General features: G+C 36.7%; 1 protein-coding gene across 6 annotated transcripts in view; it reads left to right on the top strand.

Annotated features, from left to right (window-relative positions):
- Positions 1 to 20,457, top strand: part of LCOR (ligand dependent nuclear receptor corepressor) — a 134,347-nt gene that overhangs the window by 96,863 nt on the left and 17,027 nt on the right. Inside the window, exon 8 of one of the 6 annotated variants that reach the window (XM_086680524.1) lies at positions 1,505 to 11,056. The exons of the other annotated variants lie outside the window; for them this stretch is intronic. Within the exon in view, the coding sequence (XP_086536650.1) occupies positions 1,505 to 2,474 (970 nt within the window). The 3' untranslated portion in view covers positions 2,475 to 11,056. Of the gene's footprint in view, positions 1 to 1,504; positions 11,057 to 20,457 lie in introns of those variants that run through there. 6 annotated transcript variants of the gene reach the window in all.

A 20,457-nucleotide genomic window follows, 5' to 3' on the forward strand; every position in this document is an offset into this window, starting at 1 on the left:
TTTGCATGGTTTACTAACCTTTTTTCTTAAGCCCTCCTTTTCACTATAGTTTATACTAGATACAAGTCCTTGTGGTCCCAAATCATTGGATTCCATTTTTTTATATATCAGAAAACTTGGATTGTGTAATTGAGGACACATGTAGGAGAAGCTTAAGTGTGGTTTGTATAAATGAATCCCTCGCCTAAGATTACTTTAAACTTGGCCACCAAGTCCATGTATTATATGGTTGAAGTTGCTGTGTTTATCCCTCTGAATGGAAAGAAAGTGTTTTTTATGTGGTATCGTTTTCTGGAAGACAAAAGCACCAATAGATTGCCCATCTTTTAGTTGACTATTCATTGTTATCTTTATTATGTTTTTTACTGATAACAGCACAGGGTCCCTCTAGACTTTTGGAGAACATAGCTGGTTTATCATTTCTTCAGAGTTCCACGTTTGTGCCTAGTAAATGTAATTATTCCCCTTGGGCATGCTTTACCAGTTGCCAGTTTTATCAGTGATAATCTTTATATCTTGTGAAAAATGGAAACCTTATGAATTAACCTTGTTGTAAGTAGTTGACTTTTTAAATATTATTTGAAAGCTTTCCACTTAAAATTTCAAAATTGATGTTTGGTATTTTAAGAAGAGACCATTTTAACTAAAGAAAACTGCTTTAAAACTGTTTAAAACATATACCTCTGACAGTAATTACTTTGAGTAGAACTTAAGGAACAAAGTTTGGGGAAAATAAAGGGCAGTTCTTTAAAGATTGGATTATTTCAAATGGAAACATAGTGGTACTCGTGTGTCTGCAGCTAATAGTGTTTTAAAATGAAGATGTGGTAAGTTAAAATGCGATGGGTATTTTGGTTTGGGTCCCCCCCACCCCCCCACCCCTTGGGGCTGGTAGCCATATTTTTTTCCCAAGCAAAATAAGAAATGTTATTTGAACTTGTTTGGTTTTTGATAATGAATATCAGCTTGTTTGTGGGATAAATGAGCAATTATCTATGGGTTCCACCAATGTAAATGGTTCCAGTTTTATAGCTGGTTGTCATGAATGTTGAATATGTTGCATTAAAATAAATAATTTGGCTTACTCTTTTATTACTGTACTTGTTTAGTGGTAACGTCACATTGGTAACACAATTCTGTGTAGATCTATGGAGACTCGATGATTACTTTGTAATTAATAATTAAGGTGCTATTTTCAGACAGTTGCGCGAAACTTTTTCTCCGAAAATTTGTGAACCCAACCAGAGACCAGCTGACAGGTTTAATTTTTCTTTGCCCAAAAAGCTCCTGGTTTTTTTTTTTTTCTTTTTTCCTTTTTCTTTTTTTGTGAACAAGTTTTAAAACTAACTGCTGAGACCATTTTTTTTAATTTTAGAGAAAAATAAATAAATAACACAAAGTGATGTTACCCAAGCAAGGCCTTCTAATAAAGGAGTGGTCCCCTCACCCATCCCTCCCTACCTGTGCAAGTCCTGCTCACATCAGTTTCCTTCCATCCAATTAGGCGACCTGGGAGACCCAGCCAGTACCGCCCAGACGGACTTCGGAGTGGTGATGGGGTACCTCCAAGAAGCTTACAGGATGGAACCAGGGAAGGTTTTGGACACTCCACATCACTCAAAGTTCCATTGGCTCGATCCCTGCAGATTAGTGAAGAGCTACTGAGCAGAAACCAATTGTCAACAGCTGCCAGCCTTGGGCCATCTGGATTACAGAATCATGGACAACACTTAATATTATCCAGGGAAGCCTCTTGGGCAAAACCACATTATGAGTTCAACCTCAGCCGTATGAAGTTCAGGGGAAATGGTGCACTCAGCAACATCAGTGACCTTCCTTTTCTTGCAGAAAACTCTGCCTTTCCAAAAATGGCACTTCAAGCAAAACAAGATGGAAAAAAGGATGCGAGCCATGCATCTCCTGTAGATTTAAAGATACCACAAGTTCGAGGAATGGATCTTTCTTGGGAGTCTCGCACTGGTGATCAGTACAGCTATAGCTCTTTGGTAATGGGTTCACAAACGGAGAGCGCGCTTAGTAAAAAGTTAAGGGCTATTCTTCCAAAACAAAATAGAAAAAGCATGCTAGATGCTGGACCCGATTCTTGGGGCTCAGATGCTGAGCAGTCTACCTCTGGACAGCCATATCCCACATCGGATCAAGAAGGAGACCCTGGCTCCAAGCAGCCTCGGAAGAAAAGAGGGCGTTACAGACAGTACAACAGTGAGATACTGGAGGAAGCAATCTCAGTGGTTATGAGTGGAAAAATGAGTGTTTCCAAAGCTCAGAGTATTTATGGGATTCCCCACAGTACACTGGAGTACAAAGTAAAGGAGAGGCTGGGCACTTTGAAAAACCCTCCAAAGAAAAAGATGAAATTAATGAGGTCGGAGGGGCCAGATGTTTCTGTAAAGATTGAATTAGATCCCCAGGGAGAGGCAGCACAAAGTGCAAATGAATCAAAAAATGAGTAGAAATACTGTAGAGTGCCAATTACTGTACAAACTGGGTGAGCACTACTGCATTGTTCAGCTGTCATTGCTTGCACCTGGCTTCATTTACTGTGACACTTGTTTCTTTGCAGATTTTGCATTGACTTGTGTGTACAGAGGTGAAAGGTGCATTCTGAATGTTGCATATTTTAAAATTTTCATGTGCAGTATGGCTCGGGATATTGTTTGGCCTTTTGCATGTTTCTCTACAAAAGAGAATTGAGTTACCTCACAGAGAACAGATACATGGAAGTGGACTCCTTGCCTGTAGAGCCTGCATGCTTTTCTTTCTTTTTTTTTTCTTAAGTTACATTTGCCTTTATTTAAAAAAAAAAAAAAAAAAAAAGAAAAAAAGAAAAAAAGCCCCCTTTTAGAAACCACCTCTGTCATACTGGGAGCTTTATCATTACAAATTGGAAAGCCATCTTATAAAATCATTCATGTTTCTCTTCTACAATTCAACTAATTGAAGGATTAAACTAAAGAAAAAATTCTAAGAACAATGAACCTTGGAATTTAAGAAATTTGGTTATTCAATGACACATAATTATTTAGGTCAATTTACGTTTTGTGATTTTCTTCTCACTATTAAATTTACTTAACAAATCAGCAGTCTATTTAGTGCTCACCCGGAGGGAAAGGAGGTGGAAAATGTGCACACACTACCTTCAGAAATGCTTTGGTTAATTACTTTGTAACACTACCTTTGCTGTAATTTTATTTGGGATTTTCTAAGGGTAGAATTTGGTCTCACCAACAAGTGAGGATATAGCCTTATCTCATGGAGGACAAGCTCCGTTCTTACTCAGGAGCAGTCAGGGTACATTACATAAAACAGTAGAGGATGCCTCATTTTAACAGACTTTCTTTGTATTCTTAAAACCTTTTACAGATTTGATCATGTGCTAACTAACGACCGGATGTCGTTGCAGCAACTAGTTTAAAGTATTCAAGATCTGTTTATTGGGAGAAGTAAGGAAAGAAGTGTGTTTAAGTAATTATAATATTGAAAAAGTGGTATCTAGATTTTACAGCCTCAGTAGTCTGCCCAAATACCCACATGAATGAAGGATCCATGTTTGTGGTGAGAAAAAAACACAACCCCGAGGTAACCTAATATGATTTAGGTTGCATTTTACATCTAATGATAATTCAATCAGAAATCAAGCTCAGTAGAATTTCTTTTTTAACCAATCCAGATACTAGTACAAGGGGGGTTGTTTTTTAGTTTTTATTTAATTCGTTGCTTTTGATTTCTTTCTTTCTTTCTTTTTTCTTTATTTTGGCATCCTGCGTAATATCCCTTTCTTAACCTTTTCTGATACCTAGCTGATTTTTGTGGTTGTTTAGCACACAGTTCAGGACTTTTCAGATAAGCACTCCTTAACATCTAAGCGTTTTTTGAGATGGGCTTTTCAAATTACAGTAACTAAATTTGGAATATTTATTTTCTAAAAATTTTTGCAAGAATAACTGACAAAGCCCATGAAATTTAATTTTGCATTGTAACCAAATTAAAATTACTGTTTGTGCAAAACAAAACCCATACCACATACACCTAATCTAATCTAACCTAATTTGCTGAGAAAAGTGGTCAGGCCCTTCTAAATGCTTAACCAAAAACAAAAAGGCATTGGAGTTTTTGTGTAAAATCAGACTTGGAGCATTAAATTGAGGCTGATGATTTCAGATGGATGCTAACAGTTTGAAGAGAAGTAGGTCCAGACATTCCCAAGGCATAAATTCTTGCCTGGCAACTTTGGAGCAGTTAATTAGGTTAAGGATAGTTTTCCCTCAGCAACGTCTGTGTTCAAAGGTTAGGCACACCATTGCTGTTATTAAAATACATGCACTGCTCATTCTTGACAGTAGCCTGGGCTTGGTTCTCCTTTCGGTTTGATTATTTTGTGTAGCAGTTTAATCCGTGGATGACTGAGCCTGTTTCCTCTTAGCTTTCTAGTCTTCTCAACAGAAAAAGCAGCTGGGGTTCAGAGCAGTATATGACTCTGCAATATTTTCTAGCCTAGCTAGAAGTTGCAATAAAAATATTTTGAAATATTTGGTTTTCATCTGCAGTTGAAGGAAGTTGTAGAAAGTTTGCTGAAAGCAAAGGGCTAAGCTTGTGAAGGAATGCCTCCTTTGTTCCACACTCAGTAATTTGTCACACACAATTAATTGCAGCCATGGTACCTTTTTGCATGATGTTTGGGGTATTCGGTAGCCCAAATTGCTGCAAAAAAGTCCTTTGAGCAATTAATTTGTGCTTGCTTTTATCCCCTCTCAGAAAGGCATCATTAAAGGCCCATTTAAAAATCTGGCCCTAAAAGTTCAACTTTTGTAGTTTTACTGTTCAGAGAGGTTTAATCCTGTGTGGTAGTCTATACAGTGATGTATGAGTTGAGTTATGTAAATTTTGTCATTGTAGTGTACATGGAGTGATCATTTTACTAACATAAATATTTTCTATGTGTGTTTCAGTGGATGACAATCGAGCAGCAGAAGAATGGTGTGCCTACCCTTTAATGCTGCAGTTTAAATAAGAGAACTTGTATTGTGTCATTTCAGATTGTAGGCTGAGAGTTGTAAATAGTGAAAATTTGAGTACTTCTATTATTTGTTTTGGTTAGAAAGTGAATTTAAAAACAAACCAAACTCTAAACTTTCTCAGATTAAAAGTCCTGAGACCTGAAGATTGTAATATTCATGTCTGTGAAGCTTTTAAACATTACACTTGAGATCAGTCATGACTTGATATTCAGGTAAATTTTCTTTTCCAAGAAGCTTTTGAATAAGCATATTTCCTCCAAAGGTCGGTCGGTCTCTCTTTTTTTTTTTTTTTTCTTTTTTGAGTGTAGATTATTTTAAAGCACTAATTGCATTACATTGGTAACTGCAATATAAAATAGCCATTATTGTTTTGTGAAGCATGGTTGAAATTAGATAGTGGTCCCTTTTAAATTTCATGAGCCTCTCAGAAAAAAAAAATCTTTAAAAAAAAAATACAGAAAGCTGCTGAATATTTCAAAAGATATATATTTTACCTTATTGTAGGTTTTGTAAAGTTAGTTTGTAATATTCAGGTGCACTTTTAATGTTAAATTTTGTGTTCAGAGTTCCATTATACCATGTATTTCTCGGAGGTGGCTCATCACATGGCTGGCTGTCAGTCTTGGTGCCGCAGCGATCTTTTAATATTTGATTTCTCTCTTAATTTGCCACTGTTCTGTATTGGCACTTTCAGTGTAGATATTCTAGTTTGGGGACGTCCTCATAAGTGTGTAATAGAGATTGGTCTATTCGCATGCTTAATTTCTGCTAATCAGAGTTTTGCATGGCCCAAACAACAGTTGACCATTTTTATGGTATGGGAAGGTATAGTTCACAGCTGTCTTTGTCACAAAAGCCTTTTCTCCTCTCATTTTCCAGTAGGCAGATGATGGCATTACTCCAACTATATATTACTCAAATTAATGTTAGGAGATAATGTATTGAAAATCAGTTCTTGTGTTTTTATGAGAGAACATTGATATCATTGAATGGATAAGCTATGGCACTATAAAATCAAAAATACTAAATAATCCTGTGGAAGGATATCTAGTTAGTATTTTTACCATTAGCTTTCTCATTTCTCAGACAGTAGAGTCATGAAGCTTGACAATAATGTAGTGTACTATATTACTTTGTTCAGTAGGCTTTCCAGTGACTCTGAACTCTGTTTGTGATGAGCTATACACTTTTTTCTGTTCCCCAAATACCATGAAGGACAAGGTCTCTCTTTCAAGAAACATAATTTATATTTGTGTATAATACTTTTTAATATTAAGTTTGTTGTTACTCTGAAGTTTAGGTGTTGCTTGAGAAACCTTTGCTGCAGCAGATCACAAATATGAGTAAGGCTTTGTGTGATAATAGGGTCCTTATGTGAAGTTAATTACTGTTCAGTTCTGGTGAGCAAGCTCAACAAGTGTGAAGTGTGTATTAGCTTTATTTGGTACACTTTTACTTTACAATATTGAAGTGCTTTTAGAACTCTGGTTATCTTATAAAAACCATTACCTCAACCAATTGGCATTTTCATTCCCCAACATTTTACCTGAGCTATAATATGAGCTATATGGGATCAGATAGTGAAACAGTAAGGCACAATGAGAAGTTCAGTTCCCGATTTTCTGGAGAGAACTCTAAATTAGACTAAAAATGACTACCTGCAAAGGCCCATATCATAACTACCTTCTGTCGTTAGGCAGTACTTAGCAACCTTTGAGCTGCTAGTGAGTTATGTGTTCTCCCCCTGCCCAAGTAAGCACATGGTGCAAGGCCTGGTTCTCAGCCTTTGTGATTCTCTTAACATTTCATTGATCCATAATAGTGAAGCTTGTATTCAGTTAGTTATTTTTATAAAACATATTGAGTCAGCCCAATGTCAGAACCTGAAATTATTTTGAGTAGTTACAGCAGTTTTGAGACAGTTTGGTGCCGTTTTCTTTAACAGCTATTGTCCCTGTAGATTTAATTTTGAAACCACATATTTTTGCTTTTGTAATTACTCTTTCTTTAAATGCTAGAAGTTGTTTCTCTGTGAGCCACCCTTTTCTGAATATTCAGGTTGCTGTCATTGGTGATAGAATATGGCAATAGACTGAATTGCTCCACTTAATCTTTTATAGAAGACACTGAAAGTTATAGGTTAAATTTTGACCTTCGTGAGGGTATCAAAAATTGTTTTCCTTGTTACCTTTCCATTGTAATTAGGTCTTCATTCATACTACAGTCAGGCCAGTGTTACTAAAAATGTTAATGGCTTTAGCCAGACCGCCCATTTAGGATACTATTAAGGCATATAGGAGATTTCTTAAAAAGTCGATTGCTTTCAAACTCTACTGAAAAGGAAGAGGTATAATTCTGGTACAAGGAATGCAGACCTCCAGAGTCTTCTTCGCATTTTGGATTCATTCTATCCTTGAGACTTGTAGGATTTGTGAACATGGTGACTGAGGGGAAAATAGAGGAAATTCCTTGCATTTCCTCTGTCTGTTGTTCCCAGATAAACTCACAGTTGCCTTTTGAAGAAGCAGACATTAGCCCTGTAGCTGTGTGCCCTAAGTGTTGTGAAGGAGATCAGGGGAGGGGGTGAGAAGTAGAATGGGAAAGTATATAGACTTGTGAAGAGGCTAAAGATTCTGTACTAAGATACTAACAATGAGTCACAGGATAGATAACGTGGTGAAGTTGGGCCACCTTCATTTGATAGTCAGAAAAATCTTTTAGATCGTTTGAAAATGAGAATCAAGGCTAATTAATGTTGATTTGACAATAAAACATGAGTTAATTCTGTAACTATTTGGGGGGTAATTTTAAGGTTTCCAGTTCATTTAGAGCTGTATTGGTAAATGCTGAAAAACAAGCACTTTTAGTTAATCTTCGATTTATTGGATGTAGCAAATATTATAATCATAATATTTAATCTTTATAGTTTGAATATGGAAATGAACTCTTTACCCCATCTTGAACTGTCTTTGAACAGACTCAAGGTGATCTTTTCAACACTGGAAATGACCCTACACACATACCAAAAAAATCTAAAGCAGTAAGACGTATTTGAAGATCCATACCTCTTAGACTTTTTAGATTTGTCTTGGGAAAGAATTTATGAACCTATAACCAGTATTAGTGCAGTCTTGGGTTCCTTGTTCTGCATAATTGCACCCTTTCTCAGGTATGTCCTGAAAACATAAATTTTAAAATAATCTCTTTAGAGATTAGATTCTCAGTGGATAGTGTGTAAGGGGACTGGGGGAGGGGGGTGGGGGGTTGGACACAGGACACTGACACAGTAGAGCAGGGATTTTTAACATTCAATAGCCAAATAGAATTTCAATCTAGAATATTTTTACCCCCTCAGAATAAGTGAAACAACATCTATTATTTGGTAAATACCCAGTGCTACACTCCTAAAAGTCTTTTCTTTCATCCAGGTAACTTTTTTTTCCTGCTTGGTGGAAGGGTATATAGTAAACTTTACTGTCACTAGGAAAGCACTTGTCCGAAATGTTTTAAAGTACTAGAAAAGGGATAATTCAGCACTTTTTCTGTTACAACACTAAAGTCTTAATTTATCTTCAGAGTCTTAGGTACTGTAAGTTTTTATTAGCGTGATTATTTAAAAATATAAAGCATAACTACATAATACGGGGTCAGATCACATTTATATAAATAATTCTTGTCTTATTAAAAAAAAAAAAGACGACATTCTGTACCTTTACAAGCAATTCCAAATGATTGCCTCACTTTTCCCATTTCATTAAGCATTTCAGGCTTAAGAATTTGGAATTTGAGAGGAGATGAGGGGAAAATTCCCCAACATGAAAAATTGTGTCAGACCATTTTAGAAAAATCACTAGGAAAATGGGTAGGGATTCTCTCTCCCTTTAAGTCTTCAGGGAATGAGCAGTATTTAGAATCTTTGGCTGAAATTCAAGCCTTTTTACTGTGTAAATTTTTAATATTAATTCACTGACATGCTTTTTACATCAGAGGACTGAAAATGGATCTTAATGTTTTTAAGTTGTGGAAGGGTATATTTCTAAAATGAGGGGGGGATAATTAACTAGGTTAGTATACCAGCATTAGTAAGTTTAAGGAATTTTAGTATGTAATAGCAAAGTGTTTGATTAAAAGTCTAATCCTATATTGCTAGTCGAAATTAGTTACATTCTGATCTAGGAAAGATAATAGTCATTGGATATTGATATGCTGTGCTGTCAGAAAACCAGACTAAGATAGAAACCTTTATCTGACTCCCACATGTTGCTTGTTCTGATGGGATGTATACTTTACAGCAGCTTATTGCTGCTTTGAGAAGAAATGTATAAACTATACATTTGGAGTGTTTGCATATAATTCTTTATAACCTCCACTTTAAACTGTCAGACATTGGTATTTTATCAGTCCACACTGTTAAATAAAACTAATGTTCTTAGGAATCCAACTTGTACACACTGTTTAAAAACCCTCAGGGACAGTTTACACACTATTCTCACTCAATTCAGGTACTTTGATGCTATTCTTAAACCTAACAGTGACTTGTATTTTTCTGTTTTGCTTTTATTTCGACGTGCTGGTAGCACATCCTTGATGAATGTCAACTTAAAAAACTCAGTTCAGGTATCCAGGTATAACTCAGCCAAACAGATTTTAAAGCTGCATATAACTCTCCAGCACACGGTGCCTCACACTCTTATAGTGGCATTCTATATATTCAGTTATTACTACTGAGCAGATAATATGGGGGTTCCTGTTAACAGTGTATTTAAAACAATGTGCATAAATGTATAACCAGCACATGTCTCACGCACGCGCGCGCACACACACACACGCACACACATAAACACAGTTAAACTGTATATTTTTAAATGCCACTAGAAGCCAGCACAATTAAATGACATTCCTTGCTGCTTCTGTAAACTATAACAGACGCAGTTCCTCCTCGATGTGGCTCTTGCTTCTTCACCACACTACTACTAAATTCAAGCACTGGTCCTTGGGTGTCTGACCTCTACATTCTAGTTTATGCAATGTCTTTAGAGAATTCTGTGCACTGGCCACTGTGATGGAACCGTTGGGCCAGGAGTGCTCTGAGTTTATTAGTAGTGATTCTGCCAAAGTTGGTGTGGTAACATGAGTATGTAATGTCAAAAAATTAGCAGAGGTCTGGGTCTGCATATCTGCAGACAATTTTGTCAGTATATTTTGTAGCTTTGAAGTCCTCAGTGACAAGTTTCTAATGATGTGAAGTTCTAATTCCAGTGTTTTAGCCCTTTGCATCTTTAATGTTAAGACTTGTCTACTAGAGGTCTTTATTCTTTAAGACTCCTTTTGTTTTCTACAGTACTGTCTGTGGTTAACAAAATAGATTATTCCTCTGCTTTAATATTTGATATCTTACATCTAAAAGGAACTCTCCATATATAAAACCCATAGCCTTTGAAGATACAGAAAATGGCATCTTTCAGATTTCTAGAAGTTCAAGTGTCATGCAACAAAACAGGAACCCCCTTTACTCTTATGGACCTCATTTCAATATACTGTTTACAGTTTGACGGAATTGTATAATTTAATATTTCTCTTGTACTGTAGTTTATATTTATTTACAGATTTTTTTTTTGTACTGTGTGATTTGAACTTTTTGTTCCTTGCTATGATCAATGTTTATGTAGTAGAGCACTTATGATCACAAATTAAGTTTTTTGGTTTGATTGCACTACATTAAATTTTTTAATGCAGTTCTGATTTTTGACTGGACTAAAATAAGCTGTGTCTTAATGTATGTGATGAGTACTTAAAACTTTAATCCATGTGGTCCCCTTTTTTTTGCATTGTATGTCAAAAGCGCTAGTTCTTTCGTGCATGTGTAAGATTTAATGGTTCCATTGTATTATTTGACCATGACATTTTGGAGAAACATTCCCAGCTGTAATGTTGTGTATGGTAGTTCTCACTGGATGCTAGACTTTTCAGAACCACTATTCTTCTAATAAATTTTGTTGTGAAAAGCTGTTTTAAAAGCTTGGTTTCTACTTCTTAAGAGTTTATTGCTTTAAAAAAAAAAAAGTCCACAAAAGGGGTAAGATTTCGGTGTGTACTGTAAATGTGTATGGTAATTGAAGTTGGTAATTTTTTATGGTAAATTCTTCCTAGATTATCTCTTAGATAGCTAGAAGTTGCTGCTTCAAAACTATGCTTCAGTAGTTGGGTGCTGCACTGCCTTTAACTCTGTGTCTTTACTAATTTGATACTCCCCTACCTCAGTTTTCTTCATTTGGATTATTCACTTTAAAAAGTTTTTTCAACAAAACAAGATACTGTATATCTTGATGTTTTCATGAGACCTGCTTGCTGGACTTGGTTTTTCATAATTTTCTTAGAGTAAAACTTTATGCCGGAATTGCTTGCTAAAAATAATGGTTTACTAGGTTCTGTTTGCTCTTTTCTTGAGGCACAAGTGTGAAAGTAACATCATCAATCAGTTGAGGTTATTACGTTCTGATTTTTGGGAGGATGCTGGTATTTCTTTTTATCAGAGCCAATAAAGAATAGCATATATGTTGCTCAATGTTTATATTGTGGTTTTTAGAAACTAGGTGTATAAAGCAGTTCTGTATTATAAAGTGATTCCTGTTGTGAAGTGGTGAGGGGAGCAACTGAATTACAGTGATAAAGATTAGAAATGGTTGAGAAAGCTTTTTCAAGCTTGTGATTGATCCATGTGTAATTCAACATGTAGGTTGAATTGATTTCTGATAATTTCTAATGGCATTTTGTATTGAAAATGATGCTATTGTTGGTAGTTGCTTTAGATTATCTTTTAGTATTTAAAAGAAATGGTTATTAAAGTATTATTTATGAGAAAGTGCACGTGTGTGAGTGCGATTGGGGGAGGGGTAGAGAGAGAGGGAGACCAAAGGATTTGAAGTGGGCTGTGCTGACAGCAGAAAGCCTGAGGCGGGCCTCAAACTCACAAACCATGAGATCATGCATGACCTGAGCTGAAGTCAGACACTCAACCGAGGGAGCCACCCAGGCATCCCTTAATGTTTATTTATTTTGAGAAGGAAAGCACACGTTAAGGGGAGGGGCAGAGAGAAAGGGAGAGAGAATCTGAAGCAGGCTTCATGCTGTCAGCACAGAGTCTGACTTGGGGCTCCATCCCACAAACCATGAGATCATGACCTGAACCAAAATCAAGAGTCAGGCGATAAACCTACTGAGCCACCCAAGCGCCCCTTAGTATAGTATTTCTGTCTTCTTTCTTTGGCCAATTCTGCCTTTTGGTCCGATGTTTATAAATTTGGCAATTTTGTTGGTTCTGTAGGCTTACTGATTGGGTTCATTTGTTCTCCTTACTCAGTTATGACACATGTTTATAGAACATTTTTCTGGAAACCTAATTATCACTTCTTTGTAAATTTTAAAGTTACAACTACTTGTTTCTTGGCATTATCCATTCCAAACGGGTGGCCAGATCAATATAGTTAGGATTATAATCTAGCATCTCATAAGTAAATTTATTTTAGTGATTCTGTCTTCAAATTGATATTTGGCTCTCCAATTATATTTTTAGAAAGGACTTATTACTTCTAACCCAGAAATTTCTTTTCTGGTTCTGTTGATACTTTGTTAAGACACAGAGTCACTGAATTAATTTCAAGGTGTAGGAATCTGGGAGATTGCATAAGGGAAATGAAGTGGAAAAAAATGGAAAATGGTACAGCTTTCTGCCATTTCCTGACTTGTGTAGGTGTTATTTTTTCCATTAGAACTGTCCTTTTCTGTCACCAGAGATTTGTAGTGAAATGTAAAAACATGTAACTAAGTCATATGGTGCTAGACTTCGTCGCTGAAATGACTGAAAAATCTTTTTTTTTAATAGAAAGCATTTGTTAAGTAACATGATAGATAACTTCTTGTATTCTGAGTGTACCCTTTATCATTATTTGTTTCTAGTGGCAAGTATTTAGCACAGAATTTTATTCCTATTCAACTTAAAAGTGATTGGACTTTTGCTGTTTGGGGAGGAAATGGTAATGTATCAAACTGCATTTACAACTGGAGTAAAAAGACTTTATTTCAGAGTTTGGTGGAAAAGAAATGTTCTCAAAAGAAAACATTGTTTTGAAAGGTTGATCAGTGTTTGTAGTTAATAGTTTAAGCCATGATTTGGTTAGAGCTCAACTTAGAAAGTAAGAACCTGGGGAATAAGTGAAAATATATAAAAATTCATGAGTATTAAATTTTGAGTCTGGAGCTTTTTGTAGGCGTGTGAAAATACTTTACTATGGTTTGTTGACTAGTAGTTGTGAGATGTTAATTGTGCTCTTGCCAACCTTATTTGGTCAGCAGTATGAAATGATCAGGGATTATTTGGTACGTTAAATTCCTGTTAACTTGGTATTCTAGAAGGATCACTCATGTTTTCATGCGTAGAGTCTGAGTGGTAGCCTGAATGCTGTTTTGGCCTCATTTCAACTCTTAAGTCTATTAAAAATGCAATCTTCTTTTAAATGTGAGATAAATACACTGATTATATCTGTTCTAACATTGGGAAATACAATAGCAACCCTTATTGAAGACTAAGGTAAAAACCTTAGGTCTCCCCTTTGCATTGTAGCATTTTCCAAAGGAAAAGCAAATAGATCTGGATCTCATTTTAGATTCTTTTTATTTAAGACAAGTCTATTTTTTCAAGTTTTTATTATGAACTGTATGAGTGTGGTGGTACTTTTGTAAATACTATAAGGTATGTTAATTTTACGGTATTTATAATTATAATCTACTTTCTGTTGTGTACAGTCTAGTTCTGTCTCGAATATTGGAGCACAAAGAGTCTTGGGGTTCATTGGATATAATCAGTCTCAATTAGAATCTGTCTTTTAAGAATGCAGATGCCTGGGTTCTACACCAGATTCACTGAATCTGTTTGTAAGAGCGAGGCCTGAACATGTTCTGTATTTTCTTTTTTTTTTTTTTTCAACGTTTATTTATTTTTGGGACTGAGAGAGACAGAGCATGAACGTGGGAGGGGCAGAGAGAGAGGGAGACACAGAATCGGAAACAGGCTCCAGGCTCTGAGCCATCAGCCCAGAGCCTGACGCGGGGCTCGAACTCACGGATCGCGAGATCGTGACCTGGCTGAAGTCGGACGCTTAACCGACTGCGCCACCCAGGCGCCCCCATGTTCTGTATTTTCAAAGTGTTAGTGAAGGTTTTTGGTTTGGGTTTTTTCTTTTTGTATTTTTATTTTATCTATTTTATTTTATTTTATTTTATTTTAATTTATTTTTTTATTTAAAGTTTATTTACTTGTTTTGAGAGAGAGAGAGAGTGCGAGAGCAAGTTGGGGGGAAGGAGAGAGAGAATCCCAAGCAGGCTTAGCACTGTCAGTGCAGAGCCTGATGCAGGGCTCAAACTCACAAACTGTGAGATCATGACCTGAGCCGAGATCGGACACCCAATCGACTGAGCCACCCAGGCACCCTTCTTTTTGTATTTTTAAATTTTATTTATTCAGTAGATCTTTTTCTAACCCTGGCAGAGACACATAACAAAATTTGCCATCTTAAGCATTTTAAGTATACAGTTTAGTGTTAAGTATATTCCTACTGTTGTGACCATATGAAGTTTTGATTGACCCACGGATTAAATACTATGATGCATCCCATTCTAGTCTTTCATTTTTTCTTTTAATGAAAAACATGGAATGTGGGGAGTTCAAGGGATCTGTCCTCCTCACATAATGAGTTGCCTCTAATAACTCATGACTCCAAACCATTACACTGATGTGTGTGCCACTTTGGCACTCTTTACTCAACCTCAGAATGCGAACGAGAGCTTTTATCTGCTGATCTTTTTCTTTTAGATTCACTTTTAATTAAATCTCAAGTATTAATTCAGTTTCACTCTTGAGACTCACATTGCTTTTTTAGAAAGAGAACTAAATCTATATTATGAAATTACCAGTTAAGAGATTACATTAGAAACTTATAAATTCAGGGGCGCCTGGGTGGCTCAGTCGGTTGAGCGTCCGACTTCAGCCTGGGTCACGATCTCGCGGTCTGTGAGTTCGAGCCCCGCGTCAGGCTCTGGGCTGATGGCTCAGAGCCTGGAGCCTGCTTCCGATTCTGTGTCTCCCTCTCTCTCTGACCCTCCCCCGTTCATGCTCTGTCTCTGTCTCAAGAATAAATAAACGTTAAAAAAAAAAATTAAAAAAAAAAAAAAAGAAACTTATAAATTCATTGTTAAATAGAAGCATTGTTGATTTGGTGCCAGAGGAGGTGAATCTTGAAGAGTAGGTAAGGCCTAAAGAGGACAGGAGAGAATCTCCCAAGAGACAGAATTTGACGGGCCTGCTTTAAAGTGCCATCACTTCTCATTTTTCATATGTGATCTTGAATAAGTTACTGAGACTTTCTGAGCTTCAGTTTTCTTATCTGTAAAAGGAAGCTTGTACTACCCACCTGCCTCAGAGATTTGCTGTGAGACTCACATGAGATTCTGTATGTTAAATACTTGGTACTTTACCGGGCTCTTTGCAGATAGTGAGGGGCAAGGAAAGTGAGAAAGTCCTATTGAAATTTGTAGAGGAAGCCATTTGTATTGATTAGAACTTTGAAAGAGGCAGATAAGTCTGTAGTAGACAGGGACACTGGGCAGCCAGTCTTATTTTAGCTCTAGTCAAATACATAAAATCTTGGAACTATGATTAAAACCTGGAATGCTGCTTTTCTGCATTTCTTGGTGCTGTTCCAGGGGAATATTGTCAAACTATTAGTCATTCTTTGTTTCTTTTCAAAGACTAGAATAAAAGTTGTTAGAAAGTAGATGCTTAAGATTAAAAATTACAAAGCTGTGTAGAATATATCTGCATTTCCATCACTGAGTTTTTTGTAGAGTCAAGCTTGAAATTTTACATGCTTCGAATAACAAAATGTAAAGAGCTAAGTGTGGGAGTGTGAGGATGGGTGTGTACATATGTGTTTAATCATCAAACTTTTCGCTTTCCAGTGAAAGAATTTGGGGAATCTTCTGTCAAAGATTTAGTGATTTTTAGTTACACTCTTCTCAAACTGGAGTTCTGAGCATTTCAAACATAAATCAGATCATAGCTAGTACAGTTTAGACATGTTCATTCCAGCAAACATTAAATCGACTAGAAACATTTTTGCCAGGAAAACTTGGCAATGTAGCTCTAACTAGGTAAAGATGGATTAAGAAAATAACCAGGATAGCAGATTCTTGTGAGGTGCTGGGGATTGGTGAGTCTGTGTAGACCAGTTTTTCAAACTGAATCAACAGATTGTGATTGTTAGTCGGTTTTAAGATCAGTTTAGTGGGTCCTAACCAACATTTAAAAAAGAAATACAAAGAAAAGGAGAGCGCATAGCATATAATAAAGGGTAAATACTGTTTCATTGAAATGTATGCCATACATATGAAAACTGGGATAAGTGGACTGTGTCATTTTGTAAAGTATATCTGTTTCTGGTTTGCAGTCAAAACTCCAGTGGCTTTGAAGGCCATTATGTAAACCATACCCTTTCATCCTGGTTATTCTGGTACCTTGGAGAGCATACTGGCAACCTCCTGTGTTAGGAGGCTTACAGTTAGGAGCCGACACCTTTTACTGTCTGACCTTCAAAATTCCCTTCTTCCTTTCCCTGCCTTGTTGATTTGAGCTCATTTTCTTCTTTTTTGCTATGCTGATTTCAGTTCCCTTGAAAAATGTCTTGGGAAAATTATTTTTATTACATAGGAATTTATTTCGTTATTCATTGCTTACTTATGCCTGAAATCATCTGAGTTCCGTGTTTTAGGCAGAGAATCTACTGAATTAAAAGGACCTAGGTCCTGCCTCCAGAGAATGTTCACAAACCAGTGGAGGAGACAGCCATGTCAACCATTATGTTACCATGCGACATAAGTGCTATTTAATAAAAAAAAATAAAAACCGTGAGAGCAGAGTAAGAAATGCCTAACATGGCCCCCAGGAGAAAGTATCAGGAAGCATGGAATAGGAGCAGTGGGAAGTTGACAGAATTTTATGTTAAAAAAAAAAAAAAAATCAGGTTGGATTTGGACTTTAAGAAGATGGCAGTTCTGGATAATGGGAAGCAAACTAAAATGAGAAACTAGTGGCAGGGAGCATAGAATTATACTGTTCTTCAAGGAAAGATGAGTCAGGGTAGTTGAACTGGATAGTGTATTGGAAGCAAGAGAAATGACGTGACCTGAGGGTAAGGAATGAGGTGTGTGTGTGTACAGTTAGTTACATTTTGTCTTCAATATTCCTGAGTGAAACCTTGAATATACAGATGATTCTGCTTAGTTCATCCCACTCCAGCACATCTCCATCAGTATACTCGAGTTTCCAGAGAGGTGAAGTGTTCGAGAATGACGAAGGAGTGAATTCCAAGAGCACTCCAGAATGGTAGCTCTAAAAATGCTTGTTTATCTCTATATGTTAAATTTTATTTTATTTTTTTTTTAATTTTTTTTTTCAACGTTTATTTATTTTTGGGACAGAGAGAGACAGAGCATGAACGGGGGAGGGGCAGAGAGAGAGGGAGACACAGAATCGGAAACAGGCTCCAGGCTCTGAGCCATCAGCCCAGAGCCCGACGCGGGGCTCAAACTCACGGACCGCGAGATCGTGACCTGGCTGAAGTCAGACGCTTAACCGACTGCGCCACCCAGGCGCCCCTATATGTTAAATTTTAAAATTACAAACCTCCTCTAACATTCATGAGGTGAACAAGTGATAAATGGCATTAAATTTTGTATAAGGTACCCTAGGAATCCTTTTTTAAGGTTTTACATTTTACAAAGTGATCTAGAGTCTTTAGATGATTAGCTACTACCTAGGAATGGTATCCTTGTGTCAATTTTAAGTGATTTACTATATGACAGCAAAAGTAGAACTTTTCCACTTTTAAGGCTTATCCCATAGATTTGTATGGTTTCAAGAATAGAGATTTAAGAACCTCAAAGGAACATGAGAAAAGTTAGGACATAGAAGATTCCCTAGCAATCATGAAAAGCTTGGGATACTATCAAATATCTACTGCGTATTGAGCAAATATAATCTGCTAGTCTCCCTCTTCCTTTCACCCCCAAAGAAACTAAGAATATTTGTCAAAAACATATCACTTTATTTCTGGAGAGGAAAGAACATTGTGTTGCTGGGATCTGTCATGTGAACTGTTAAATGTCCTCTTGTTTGTTTTCATTTGTGTCAGCTCCCCACGCCTCCTTTAGACCCCCCCTGTGTGTACACACTGCCTTGAAGGTGGCGGTGTGGGTTTTGGGTTTACAGTTATTGTTGTTATTGCTATTATTACAAAAGAAATATATTCCCGTTGTAACGGGAACCTTGTCTGGGTGCCAGGGGAGCCATGTACAGTCTTTGGCCTTACTGGGCCTTGACAGATGTTTTTTTCCCCTCAACTCTCTTTAAAAGAGCCCCATGATACCGTGCATTTTCTCTCAGGTGGGGAATGAGTACCTTTTTCTGTTTAAGCAGTGCTGTTTTTCCAGTCCATCATTGTCCTGCTCATTTAAATTGGGAATGAAAAGGCAATTTCACCAAAGAACAACATAGATTTTAATCCTTTACCTGACTAAAAAAACAAAAAGAGAAATAGGCCTGTCTACTAGCTTGTCATGAGCTCTCATGTAATCCTGACCTTTTAAAATGTCAGTTATGCTTTTACGATCCAGATCTCTTTTCAGTCTGGCTTTACTAACTCAGGCTGGTGACACACTTTTTTTCATTTCGAAGCAGCCCAAGGCAGAGGTCTATCCTTTTCATCTATTATTATATTATTTGTTAAAGTCTATTTCAAAGTGTTTTCTAAGAATTCTTAGTTATAGTTCTCATTATATTAATAATTTAGGTTTGTGCTCTCACCAAACCAGTATTTAGTTAATATCACTTAGGGATATTTCTTCCCTCACTTCCAGGAACTGTTATTTTTTAATCTATGCCATCCAGTCCAGAATCCCATGTCTTTCACTGCTTATGAACCCTCCCTCCTTTTCTTTAAAATTAACACCCAAATGTATTTGGTCTTACATGCATAGTCTTACCTGAGGTGATAGAAACAAAAATCAATTTGGTGGGAACAAAAACTTTATCAGACGTAAATAGTTTGACAGAAGTGTCTGTGAACTCACTACATTCCTAGAGAGGAGATGAAGGCATTGGACTGTATGTGGTGCTTAATGACCCTTTGCTCTGACTTCTATTCACCAAGTAACTTTCTGATTACATTTTGGCTTCCTGGGTACATTTTCCCATAGTAAAATGGGTGAAGATATGTTAAATAGGGATTTTCTTGATAATTATATTTTTATTGTAATTTAAGAAATTTGACAGTCTGGTTAAATTGAAAAGAAATAGAAGATACAAGCCCTAAAAGGCTTATCTAATATTTAGATCTACTCTGAATAATAGCCCTCTATGAGAGATGCTAAGCCCAGAGATACAGAAAAGCTAGCAAACTATGGCTTTATCCTCAGTAAGCACCCCTGAAGCACCTCTCCTTCCCCCCATTTAGAGCATTCATAATTTTTTGAACCTTTGTTCTGCTCTGCTTCTAGTAAACTTGGTTAGAAACATAATAACCTTAGCTGTTACAGAGGGATTGCATGTCTTTTGTTTCAGATCAGTAGTTCTTAACTGTTTTCCACTTCACACCTGAACAAGATGCCACGCTGCCATCAGCGGTAGCTCTGGTTTTGAAAGCACAGGTGCGCACGCACACACACACACACACACACACACACACACACACACACACACATCCCTAAACCCCTACTCCTCCATGGTTCTGATCTCTGAGGAGTGATCATTCTCCTTAACCTCAATTTTGAGAATTGCTTTTTCTATCTAAATCCATCTAAATTCTACTTCAGAGAATTTGGATGTCAGCTACATGGAAATCAGGTATTAAACTGCCTGATTTTAAGAGGTCACTTCCTCTTCTGTCATCTTCTGAACTTTATTTCTCAGCGTTTCTTTGTCACTTTGGTCTACTCTGCCCTTTTATGGTTTCTCCTAGTCCAGTTCTGTGGAAGGAAAACTTGGTTGTTCAGTAGTTTAGATGTTCAACTGTACTGTACATGGCTTTTAGAAAATCTGTATACCCCATGCTGCCCCTTCTCTACTCCACACACACATATACACATAAAATTTGTCATAGTCCTTGGAATATTCTTGTATCCAAGTATGGAAGATACACGTATTGAGCAAATATAATCTGCTAGCCAGGGATTGATGCATTCCCAGTGCAGAGCAAGGACTTGGCAGTAGACTTATCCAGGCCCTTAAATATACTTATGTTTTCTGTGCTCAAAGGACCAGAGATAAGGAATTAGAGAACATAATTTTAGATTATTGTCTAGCAAAAAA

The sequence above is a fragment of the Puma concolor genome, chromosome D2 (assembly GCF_028749965.1).
Source record: "Puma concolor isolate L17-30 chromosome D2, mPumCon1.1.hap2, whole genome shotgun sequence".
NCBI lineage: Eukaryota > Metazoa > Chordata > Mammalia > Carnivora > Felidae > Puma > Puma concolor.